This window comes from Eriocheir sinensis, chromosome 11 (assembly GCF_024679095.1).
Source record: "Eriocheir sinensis breed Jianghai 21 chromosome 11, ASM2467909v1, whole genome shotgun sequence".
In the NCBI taxonomy this organism is placed as follows: domain Eukaryota; kingdom Metazoa; phylum Arthropoda; class Malacostraca; order Decapoda; family Varunidae; genus Eriocheir; species Eriocheir sinensis.
In genome coordinates, this window is record NC_066519.1 from 17,229,731 (window position 1) to 17,242,677 (window position 12,947).

Consider the following 12,947-nt stretch of genomic DNA (forward strand, 5'->3'; position numbering starts at 1 on the left):
CTTCTTCCTCCTTTTTCTTATCTTCTCCTTTGTTTCTTCTCCGTTGTGCTTGACCGTAACGCCTCTCCCTACTCCACTACTCGCTTCCCCTCTTCCTCCTCCTCGTCGTCCTCCTCCTCCTCCTCTTTCGTCCTGTTGCCTCGCCCAAACACCCACCTTTCCCGCAGTACTATAATTTCAAAGCCTCTAAAGAAACTCACAAAGGAATCTTATTTGTATTTTTGCTTTTTGTGGATCTGAAAAAGAAAACTCTTGGATACCTGTTTACGAAAGGCGCCGCAAAGGGAAAGGGGTTGGTTGGGAGGTTAGGGTGGGTGGGAGGAAGGGGAAAAAGGCAAGGTATGGGTTTTTAGGGGAGTTGTTTTTTCGCTGTAGTATAAAAGAAATGGAACGAACCAACTCACATTCGCGAACACTTTTTCTTGTTAGTCATTCAATACCTTTTTTTCATTCCCTTCAATGCGAATATATATGCTGGCTACCTTTTTTTTTAATGTATTTTTTCATTTGCTTATTTTTTTGGTTTTGTAGTAAGTATATTATTGACACATTTTATCGCTAGCTTTATCGTTAGTTTGGTGCCTCAAGAAAACCTGACATTTAATTTTCCGTTCGGTACATTTACTAAATTCTAAAGATCATTCTCTTGTGGCTAATGTCTATTTCTACCTAACTCTTAACAGTCATGCTTCAAGTTACGTGATCCCTAGTAATATTCACTTTATTAATATGTGTTTTATCTCTTCAGCTGACTTCGCAGTATATAGTGTCGGAATATTTTGTGTATTCGGTAATTCAAGTTGACGGTATCAGCGTTTCATCTCGTTTGATAAAAAAAAAAGACCATCTTATCAGTGTCTTGCTAACACCCGAAATTGACCTCTGTTTGGCCATTCTTTACTTTTTTTTTATTAAGGACGGTATCAGTGTTTCATCTCGTTTAATAAGAAACTGACCATCTCATCAGTGTCTTGCTAACACCCAAAATTGACCTCTGTTTTTGCCATTCTTTACTTTTTTTTATCAAGGAGCAGCGTTTAGCGGATTTTTTTCTACACCTTGTTTGTGCCTTTGAGCTGCTTCCTTTCCTGTAAAAAAAAATATTGTTGTGTTCGTATATCAGTTGACATTAAGTTGTATATATCCTTGAACTAATTTGTGTATTTTGGCGCCGCGAGTTGAATTTCACGGCCGATCGTTTCCGAGTCATCCCGCCGCTGCCCGGAATGTGTGTCACCTTCACGTGCTTCGCGGCTCACCTTCCCGAACTCGTCACTCGCTGGTCACTCTCGTCTCGTCCTTCTCGTTTCTGACATTCCTCAAAGGTCTCACATACGCAGGATTTCACTTCACTTCGCCCTGTTTCAAAACTCGCCACCTCACTGACGGAACACCTATTTTGCTTTATTTTGCCTTGTATCGTCACTTACCTCCTCATCTATATTCTGTTAGTGGGTATTATTTAACATTTTTTCCTTTTCGTTTATTTGTTAGACTATTTTCGCTTACCTGATAGTTTTCTTTTATTTTACCTGCCTGGAGTTTCTGTCTGTTTCTCTACCATCTTTTCTTTTACAATTCAAACCTTATAATATTGTTCTTTTGTTCTGTTTTTCATGTTTTCTTCTATCCTCTAAACTGTCTTGAGGCTTTATGGCTATATGAAGAGGTGCATACTTTACTTTACATAACGTTGACTCTCAAGAGGAATAGATGAATTACAGTTACACTCTTTTCTTATACTTTTACTGGCGCCTCCAGTCTCATAATTCTATCGGGCTGAGGTATTTCGACTTAGGTAATTTCCCATTCAGATTGTATTTTCCCTCACTCACTCCTTTATCCATCCATTGATCTCACTCATTCATTCCTCTCTCCTATATCCGTATAAATAAGCCTTCGTTAATACTAGATACAAATATTATTAAACCTACGTACTCTCCCAGCTGCGGTATCATATTGAACCCTTGACCGCGGATTTCCTACCAGAAGACCTCACCAAGCTACAGGAATGGATGAAAAAGTGTCTGCCACAATTCAATGAAGAAAAATGTAAAGTCCTGCACCTTGGGAGGGGATTTCCAGCACACCAATACCACATGGGAAGCACTCCACTGTCCACCACAGAGGCAGAGAAAGACCTGGGACATGTTACCAGGATAGCAGTGAAAGCCAAATCCGTGTCAATTGCAATGGACGGGTCAACCATTATTCATCTTCTTCCTATCACTAATTCGTACTCATCAAACTTGTACACGTTTAATCATCCTTTTAGTCATTCGCCACGGCCGTTTCCTCGTATTTGATCACCATAATTCGTTCAAGTCTTATGATTCATTCCTGTTCCAATACTTTTACTCCGTCAAAAGCCTCGACTTCTCATGTATATTTAGTTATTAATGTAAAACACGTGTAATATTATCAGGTCTCCTTTTTCATATTTTAATGTCATCTCATTCTTAAATCTACTAATATAATTTTCACTAGTCCCAAATTTTAACTCCCTAACAAATTTCCATCTCACGTTTATATTTATACGTATTGATACCCTTAACTCACTCCTCATATTCTTACATGATTTCATTCTCAAATCTACTAATATAATTTTCACTTTTCCCAAATTTTAACTCCCTAACAAATTTCCATTTCACGTTTATATCTATACGTATTGATACCCTTAACTCACTCCTCATATTGTAACATGATTTCATTCTTAAATCTACTAATATAATTTTCACTAGTCCCAAATTTTAACTCCCCTACAAATTTCCATCTCACGTTTATATATACGTATTGATACCCTTAACTTGTATAATTTCATTCACAAATATACCTCTATAACTCTTTCTCTCTTACTCCCAATTTTAACTCATTTACGAACCTCATCTCACGTGTATATATATTCATTGATATACTCACCACTTTTAACTGCTGCCCACTTCTCATGAAATAGTTACTCATTGAAATCTACTCTCAACGTACTATTCCAACGCGTTAACTCCCTTCAAAAAATATTAAAGCATGCGTATTTATTGATGTCTATCGTGTAATTCTGTATTTGATGAGTCTCTCGCCATAATTTATTCAAACATATTTAATCCTTTGATCTGTTGCTTATTACATTTACAACTTTATTTCACTTTTTCCTGTATTTTTTTTTTGTCTCCTTTTCCGCTATTTCTTTGTTCCTGTTATTCACTTTTTCTTGTGTTTTTTCTTCGTTTTCCATTTTTCTTTCATTGTTTACTTCCCTCCCTTACAAGCAGCAACACGAATCAATCTTTATTTGTGTTTAACTCCCTCAAAAATCCTTAACGTACGTATTTTTATTGAAGTCTACCTGTTAGTCTGTATTTGATGATCCTTCTTGTCATTAATATTCTAGCATACTTAAACCTCTAAACCTATTCATAAATCTACTACTTCCTCCTCTCAATTTCTACTGTCTATTCTTTTCTACTCTCTTCTCATTTCTTCGTCCTCATTTTTTTCCAATTCTCGCACTTTCCTACTCGTCTCATTTTTGTTTACTTCTTTTAAACTTCTTATTGTTCCCACACTTTCTCTCCCTTCCAAGCAGCACTTCGCCTCCACACGTGTGGTTACTCAAAGTAGCTCATCCTTCGCCTTTGCTGTCTCATATCCCAACGTAATTACTCATTCAAATCTACTTATAATTTTGCCCGGTACTAACTTTCCCCGGCACGCATCACATATTTTTCAGCGTCGGGGGAAAAAGTTTAAATTGTTTCTTTTTTCCTCTCTCCCCCCCCCCCTTACACACACACACACACACACACACACACACACACACACACACACACACACACACACACACACACACCAACACCGCCGCCGCCGCCGCGAGCCTTACTTTACTGCCGCTACTTTTTCCCCGGGAGTTTTATCGCCCGAACCACGGGCTTTATACGTATTGCAACGGATGTAGTTTGGAAAATACGCGGCCTTGCTACTGCCCATGGATAGTGAACGTCTGTGTGGAGGGAAGGTGGGTAGTGTGTGTGTGTGTGTGTGTGTGTGTGTTTATATTGGTTGGTTTTCGGTGTTTATTTTGCTTATGTTGTTTTTTATTATTGTTTTCTTCTTGTAAATGTGGAAGAAGCGCGAGAAATCGACTAAGGAAGGATAAACACACACACACACACACACACACACACACACACACACACACACACACACACACACACACACACACACATTTCTTCGCGTCTTCAGGCTTTGGCGAGCGCGCAGAATGTTACTGTATCTAAATAGAAGAGATAACACACCTCCCTCGACCCTATTGCACTTTTTTCAAACACTCGGAAAGGATGCGCTATTTCAGATGAGTATTCCACTTCAGATTATTTTTCCTGTGGTTGGAGCGGAATATGAGAGGCTTTGCTGCCTATTTCCAGCAGAGCGAGTGTGTTGTGTTTGCTTAGATTCATGTATATCTTTTAATATTCGCTTTGGTTTTCGTGAGAACCGTGAGGGATTGAAGATATTTAGGGATCACAACACGTTTGAATGTTAGCATTCGAATATTTCTTTCTGTTGCCGATTTTGATTAATTTTTAGATTATAATTAACACGAGACATTTTTTATATCATAGAAGGGTGAAGGTTAGGTGTCAGTCTTTCTCTGTTTTTTAGTTGTTTTACACTTTTTCCTTGTTGGTGATGATAATGGTGGTGATTGCGGAGGTGCTGGCAGCAATGGGCGTATTAGTGTGTGTGTTGGTGGAGGTGGCGGCGGTGGGCGTGGCTGCAGTACACTATTATTCCGTTTTCCGAGAACACGCGGCCGTCAAAAGAATAGCTTTTTTTCTCTTTCCATTTGTTAGTTAACTGTTGTTTAGCTACTGGGCACGGGGTACACGCGTGGCCGGTAAAGCAGAGAAAATTTGTTCACTGAAAAGTAACCATTTCCCTTTTGTGGGAACACAAAAAAATAAAATGTGTATAGAGTTTGTTAAAATAGTAAATATGTGAACTTGGTGAAATATGTTACCGCGGCGGGCAAAAAAGGCCGGTGTCGGCGGCTCGCCTAGCTCACCGCTGTGTTAAAAAGGAAGGGAGTAATGAACGCAAAACATTAGCCCCGAAACAAAAATGCAATTTTCAGAACACTCCCGCGCCCACCGAGTGAGTCCCTTTTTCAAAAATGTCAGAAAACACATTTGTCCGCGCGGCGGTGTGGTGCTGCCCGGCGCGGCGTCGCAACTCGTGGCGCTGTCAGGCCACGGCAGGACGCCGGCGACGCGTCTCGCACTGATCGTCATGGATAGAACGAGTATCAGGGATGCTGCTGTCCCTTACCACCGAGGCTGTAACAGCCACACGCCGGCAATTCAGACTCCCCCTTCCCAAGCCATTCCGTGGATGTTTCAACAATGTTAGCGTAAGATTAAAAACATAAGGAGTCTGCAAGAGGCCAGTAGGTCCATACAAGGCAGTTCCTGTAAGCATAACCCATGAACTTATCTAACCTTTTCTTCAATGTATGTATCTATGGTACTGACGCTCACAAAATGACTGCCAAGTCTGTTCCACTCACCCACCACTCTATCCAACCAGTTCTTGCCTGTGTCCTTGTTGACTCTGAACTTGCTCAATTTAAACCCATTGTTAAGTGTCCTACCGGGTCTCATACCACCAAAACCTTAATAATATTATATTCATTAGTGTTATTGCTTCATAAAACAAGGATATATATATATATATATATATATATATATATATATATATATATATATATATATATATATATATGTGTGTGTGTGTGTGTGTGTGTGTGTGGAAAGAGAGAGAGAGAGAGAGAGACTAGGAGTAGTGGAGTACTAGAGAAATGTAAGAAAAACAGCCCCTTGAGCCAGCCCGGTGATGTGTAACGTAACGCAAGGCCTCCGGGGCGTGGCTGAGGCGGTGAGCCGCCAGGAGAAAGTCAGGCCCAGGGAAGCAGCGCGCCGCCCGCCCGGTGATGAGTGAAGGCCGTGTGTTCTTAGCGCAGATAGGCGTCGAGGATCAGGAGGCAGTACACGACGAGGTCCAGTACTTCCAGGCCCTCCAGGGCGGCGTGCCACCAGGGCCTCCTCGGCCCCGGGGGCGACGCCTCCTGGGCACTCGGCACTGGCTCCAATGACTCCTCGTCGGGCATCACCTCGGCTGCCTCGGCACTGGCTGGCGGGTTTCCTTCGTCAGACACAGGTTCAGGCACAGGGTGGTGAAGATCGTAGTAGAGTGCCAGGCACGATGACTCCCCCAAGTCAATTTCTGGCACAGCCGAGTCCTGGGCACTGACCGGTGGCTCCCCTTCGACAGGCGCAGGCTCAGTCTGGTGACGGTCGTGGTATAGTGCCAGGGATGATGAATCCCCCAAGTCAGTCTCTGGCACTGCTGAGTCCTGGGCACTGGCTGAAGGGTCCCCGCAATGTACGCCTGGCACTGCAAGGATCTGGGCACTGGGCGGCGGGACCCCCACGTGAGGCTCCGTCGTGTGAAGGTATAGTGCCAGAGAAGAGAACTCCCCCAAGTCCGCCTCTGGCACTGCCTCGCGGGCCTCGGCACTGGGTGGTGGGTCCCCGCAGCAGGCTTCTGGCACTGTGGTGTTCTGGGCACTGGTGGCTGGCGGGACCCCTTGGTGCGGCTCTGGCCTAACCTGGTGAAGGGCCCGGTAGAGTGCCAGGGTCGATGGATCCCCGAGGTCAACCTCTGGCATTGCCACGTCCTGGGCACTGGCCGAGGGATCCCCGCAGTGCACTGCTGGCACTGTATACTCATGAACAGTAAATGTTGGTGTCCTCAGGACTGGCTGAGGCACCGCCGCAAAGGCCGAGGCACTGACCTCGTCCACCTTATCCGCCGGGACAAGGTCGTGCCATCCCTGGCCCTGGCCAAGCTCCTGTTGCCCAGGGCTGGCCGGCGCGCCGCAGCCACCCTCGCGGGGGCCGAGGCACGCAGTGTCCCCCTGGCCCACAAGCTCCCATTCACCGCCGCCGCGGCTGTGGAGCCGCCCGTTACACGCCCACGGCCTGGCGTACCTGGACCGTGTGAAGGACAGGGTGGCGACGCAGTCCTCGTCGCCTGCCAGGGTGAAGAGGAGGAGGGCCTTGTCTCCGGCCACGGTCTCCTCCAGCATTCCCAGCAGGCGGGCGAGGGGCATGGTGGCCGCGTAGACGGCCTCCCCTCGGCGGGAGCATTTAACCCTGATGGCGGTGTTGGGGTCCTCGTGGTGGAGCCCGACCAGGGGCAGGTGCTGCAGCTCCCTGCCCCGGCACACCTGCACCCCCTGGGTGCAAACCCACCCCCGGCGGGGGAAGGTGAACCGCGCAAGGCGGCGCCTCCCCCGCCCCCAGCAGCGTGAGGCGCTGCACGACAAAGAGAGGGCGTCCACGCTGGGGACCCCGGGTCCCAGCGACGCCTCGGCGTGGATCTTCAGGCAGGAAGTCTTGTTGCCCATCGAGTTTGTCTGTATGTGTGTGTACAGTGCTTGGCTGTACTGTGAAATTAAAAACATGGGTCGGGGAGGAAAGTGACGGTTACCGTCAAGGGGGCTGGTGGCTGCGGGGCCAGCGTCTGCCCCTTTCTTCCCCTTCCCCACCACCCTCTTACACCCGGTCCCTTTTATCCCTCCCTGTACTGCATTTCCCTACTTTTTCCCTTCCCCCGCCCCTCCCTCGTCACCCCAGCCTGGTCGAGGAGGAAACGAGGGAATTTTCACACTTTCCTCCGTCTCGCTCCATTTTACTTGCATGAAAAGGAAGAGGAGGAGAAGGAGCAGGAGAAGGAGTTGAAAAGGGAGGAGGAGGAGGAGGAGGAGGAGGAGGAGGAGGAGGAGGAGGAGGAGAACTAATGGACTCTCCCTATCTTTATACATTTTTGTGTCGTCCACCCTCAAGAAAAGAGAGAGAGAGAGAGAGAGAGAGAGAGAGAGAGAGAGAGAAACCCAAACCTCGTTCTCTATAAACTCTCAAATAAGTATGTTTTTTTCATGGATCAGAGGCTACAAGTACTTGCATAACATTCCTGAAACATCTAATAACGCCCCGCGACTGCCTTTGGGTCGTGATGAATTAATTGCTCGCTCTGCCGCCGATCACTTACGCCGCGGCCCCCGAGGACACTTGATCCTCCTCCGGGCCATCAATTAACCACCGAGGAGAAAGTTGATACGTGTAACTCCATTCCTTCCTCCCTCTGACGCATGTGCCCTCCCGCCCCTCCCCATCCCTTCCTCTTCCTTCTTCCTCTCCCTCCCTCTAACCCTTCCTCTCCCATGCCTTTTCCTTACCCTTTTCTCTTCCTCTCACATTCCTTCTCCTTCTCCCTTCCTCTTCCTCTCTCATTCCTTCTCCTTGTCCCTTCCTCCTTTCCCCAAATCCTTCCCCTTGTTCCTTCCTCCTCTTCTCCCATTCCTTCTCGTTGTCTCTTCCTCCTCCTCTCCCAAACCCTTTCCCTTTGTCTCTTACTTTTATTCTCCCATTCCTTCCCTCTTTCCCTTCCTCTTCCTCTCCCATTCCTTCTCCTTGTCCCTTTCTCCTCTTTCCCCCATTCATTTTTGTCCCTTCCTCCTTTCTCAGACTCTTCACCTTCTGTTCTTAACCATTTCCTTGCCCCTGTCTCTTCATCTTCCACCATTCCCTTACCGTACTACTTCTTATATAATCATCTAATCATCCCCTTGTACGTTCGTTCTCTTCTCTCTTCATTTCCCTTTTCCCTCTGCGTTTCTTAGCCATCTCCTCTTCTCTTCCTCCTTCTACTTTCCCTTTCCCCTCCCTTCCTGTTCCCTCTTTCTACCTCTTTCCCTTTCTCGACCGTTCCCTTCTACTTACTCTTTCCATTCCTTTCCTTTTATCTCGTTCTTTGTGTCTTTCCCTTCCTCAACCGTACCCTCATTCCTCTCCTTCCTCTTTTCCCTTCCTTTCCAGCTCCCTCTTTCTTCCTCGTTCCCTTCCTCAACCGTCCCCTCACTCCTCATCTCCTTCCTCTTTCCCTTCCCTTCCTCCTCCCTCTTTCTTCGTCTGTCCCTTTCCTGAACCGTCCCCTCATTCCTCTCCTTTCTCTTTCCCTTCCTGTTCCCTCTTTCTTCCTCGTTTCTTCCTCCTTCACCCTCGCCAAGACACATTAATTATTCACCGTATTCCTCGCGCCTCCATTAGACTCAGATATCTGGGTTTAGGTTTACCAAGAATTTTAATGAGTTCGAAACGGCAGAAGTTACGCCGCTTGGGCCCAAAAGTTTACGTATACACGCCGACTGATCTTGTTTTGTTTTTTCACGGGAGACCGACACCTGCCCTCACCTGACGCGACGTAACACACCTGAGCGAAGAAGAGAAGGAGAAAAAAGGAGTAATAAAGAAGACGAAAGTGAAGTAGAAATAAGGTGAAAATGAAGAGAAAAAAAAGAGGAAGAAACGGTTACGAAAGAAAAAGACAGGATATAAAGAAAGCGTTAGAAAGTAAAAGAAAAAAAAGGAAAATAGAAAAAGATGAAAAGTATGACGAAAAAGATAAAAAGAAGGAAGGAAAAGAAAAAAAACGTAGAAAAATGAACAAGATAAGAAAATATATAAATAAATAAGGAGGGAGAAAAAAATAAGAAAAAAAGAGAAGTAAGAAAAGATGAAGAAAACGGAAATGAGAAGGGAAAATAGGTCATAAGAGAAAGGACATAAAAAATACAGCTAATACACTAAAAAAAAGGTGGGGGGGAAAGGGGGCGAAGAAAATTGAAAGAAGAAAAACAAGTCTGAACCTTCACAAACCAAAAAAAGGACATACACAAAGTCGAGTATGTTTATCCCCTCCAAAGAACTCTCCCCTCCCACGCGTGCCCTAAGGCTTGTCTGGGCCGCCCTTTGGCTCCAGGAAGGCCGGGAAAATATCCTTTGATGTCCCTCGGCCTCAGACGGTCAAACTCATGCACTTGGCAGCCAGTTAATCAGCCGTGTATGTTTGCCGACACACACACACACACACACACACACACACACACACGCACTCACACAAGAGGTTTTCGATTCTGTTTGTCTTTCGTGTTGTGAAATCATATTGTGCTACTGCTTCCTTGGGCTGTGTGTTTGTTTGTGAGTGTGTTTGAGAGAGAGAGAGAGAGAGAGAGAGAGAGAGAGAGAGAGAGAATTGCGTGTCAGCCTCACATAACCAGTGTCTTTCTATCTCTTTTTCTTTCTTTGTGTCTGTCTGTCCACCTCGTCAGCCTACCATGCCTACCTGTGCTCTCCCTCACACCGTACCTGTCCCACCTGACGAGTAAACAAGAGAGAGAGAGAGAGAGAGAGAGAGAGAGAGAGAGAGAGAGAGAGAGAGAGAGAGAGAGAGAGTAATTTAGTTGATATGTCGTTAATTACTTTAGTCGACTAGAAACTTAGTGCGCCAGCGAGGTCTTATATTTTTCTCTCTGAGCTGTCTCCTTTACTGTTAAAAAAAAAAGGTGTTCGTAAGTTAGTCAGTCAGTTAGTGAGACCATTAGTTGATTAGTAAGTTGAATATGGAACTAATTACAAAGGCAGTATGTTAGTTAGTCCTCGTTAGTTAGACAGTTAATTTGTTTGTCGATTGTTAGTTAGCCATATAGGAAGTTTAGTTCAGTTTACGATAAAAGGAAACATATTTCATTCAGTTTTCTTGATTCCAGTTTTTGTTGATTCCTTGAACTGCAAATTAAAAAAACAACACATGCAATATTGGACGGTGAGAATCTTGTTTAACCGCTACTTGTTTTAGGAGCAGTAAGTAGCGGGCTTTTTTTTCATATTGTTTTCTTTTTTTTACGCCCTTGCACTGTCTCTTCTGCTGTAACAAAAAAATACATACATGCTATTTAGATGCGTATTTTAACAGCAAAACCCGCGCGTGCCCACTTAGAGGAAAACACAATATCACTAAGGGACATCCATGAATTAAAATACCACATGTAAGATTCACGCAACTAAAGAGAAGCATCGACGCCAGCCTCCTCGGACCAAAGTCAATCTCCTCAGGCTTCACGTTTCTCTCTTCTCGTTATTGCTTCCCGTGATCAGGTGTTTCGAGCTGAGTCCCCGTGTCAAGAGGTCAAGGAGAAGTGAAGATGAAACTTGTGAGGAGTGAAAAACGCTCGCTTTGCTCTCCTTTCTCTGGCGGTGTTCTCGAGAGGGTAAATCTTGGTAAATATGAAGGAAAACGATGAGAAACTGATGTAGGTTTGAAAATGTTGGTGTAGTTTGATCTGGTTTCGCTTATGATGTTCTGGAGAGGGTAAATCTTAGTAAATGTGGAGGAAAATAAGAAAATTTGATGTAGGTTTGAAAATGTTGGTGTAGTTTGATCTGGTTTCGCTTATGATGTTCTGGAGAGGGTAAATCTTAGTAAATGTGGAGGAAAATAAGAAAATTTGATGTAGGTTTGAAAATGTTGGTGTAGTTTGATCTGGTTTCTTTTATGATGTTCTCGAGAGGATAGATCTTGGTAAAAGCGGAGGAAAAAGATGATTAACTGATGAAGACTTTTAAACGTTGGTGTAGTTTGAAGTGATGATGCTAAAGTTAAGGGAAAAAAAGTGCAGTATGTAATTCCTCTTTTTTTTGTGAGTAGAAAGTACGTTATTCTAGCCTGAAAAAGGGTAAAGTGTTATGAAATAGTTTACGCTTCTTCTTCAATATTAACGCTGGCAAAGTCCGAACCCAAAGCGAAAAGAAAACCCGGAAAGAAAGATAAAAAAATATAAAAAAATACACTGCAAATTAGATAAAAAAAAAATATAGCCTAGTCATGATAAAATAGAAATAGAAAACTGATAGAATAGAGAAGAAGGAATTGATGAGATGAATGCAAGAAAGCAGGAAAGGAAAGAAATAGAAACACGTCATATTTTCCTTATCCTAAAAAAACAGGGAAACAAACAAACACACCTGAGGGACAGGTGTACATTAGGCAAACAGAAAAAAAGAAAAAAAATGAGGAAAGAAAACACATCACATTATCCTTACACACACACACACACACACACACACACACACACACACACACACCTGAGAAACAATAAAACGATGTAAAAAAAAAAAAAACAGGGCAGGTATACACTCGGCAGGTACACAGAGACCCTTGAGAGACACGTGGCGGCCCTTACTAACTCAGGCGCGGCAGATTAGCAGACAGGCGAAGCAGGTTAAGAGACGATGAAGGAACCGAGTGAACAAGGGGACGTGGCGGCGAGGATCGAGGTCAGAGTGGCGTTGTTGTTGGTGGTGGTGGTGGAAAGGGTTGTGTTGGACGTTAATGGTGCAAGGCTTACTATTATGGCGCGGGCGTGTGTGTCAGGTTGTTAATGTGTGTGTGTGTGTGTGTGTGTGTGTCAGGTCGGTAATTGTATTCGTCTACCTCTGTGTGTGTGTGTGTGTGTGTGTGTGTGTGTGTGTGTGTGTGTGTGTGCAGTATATCATCTCTACTTTATATATCCGTACCCATTTTCGTGTTTTTCTTCTCCTTTTTTTTTATATTTAGTTGAGTCAGTCAGGTAAGAATAAACTGCGTCATGAATTTATCCTCCTCCACTTTTTGCTTCCGCTGATTCCACACTTTCATCTCTAAAATATAACCGCAGTCCCCTGGAGCGTGTGCGGCCCGTGTTTATATCTTCATTGGGAGGGAAATAAAGCGGCGTTTGAAAACATTTATTGCAGTCTTTTTGCGTCATATCCCGGGATGAAAAACGGTATAAAACAAGTTATGGCTCGGCGCCGGAGATGTGAATGGGATGTGATCATGACACCAGCCCGGCAACATAGTGGACACACCCAGCGAGGAAACACACGAAATAGAAATCATATATAAAGTCATGTGTGAAAAGATAACGAAAGGAGAGAAACCTTGAAAGAAATTAAAGAAAGATAAAATAAAATACATTGCAAATTAGATAAAAAAATATAGCCTTGTAATAG

At 44.4% G+C, this 12,947-nt stretch overlaps 1 protein-coding gene across 1 annotated transcript; it reads right to left on the minus strand.

The window, feature by feature from the left end:
• Window positions 1–5,831: 5,831 nt before the first annotated feature.
• LOC126997202 (skin secretory protein xP2-like) lies at window positions 5,832–7,721 on the minus strand. Its single transcript, XM_050858229.1, has 2 exons — window positions 6,542–7,721; window positions 5,832–6,388 (listed from the first exon to the last, which is right to left on the minus strand). Exons 1-2 carry the CDS (start codon window positions 7,517–7,519, stop codon window positions 6,005–6,007), a joined length of 1,362 nt encoding a protein of 453 aa, XP_050714186.1. The 5' UTR covers window positions 7,520–7,721; the 3' UTR covers window positions 5,832–6,004.
• Window positions 7,722–12,947: the final 5,226 nt, after the last annotated feature.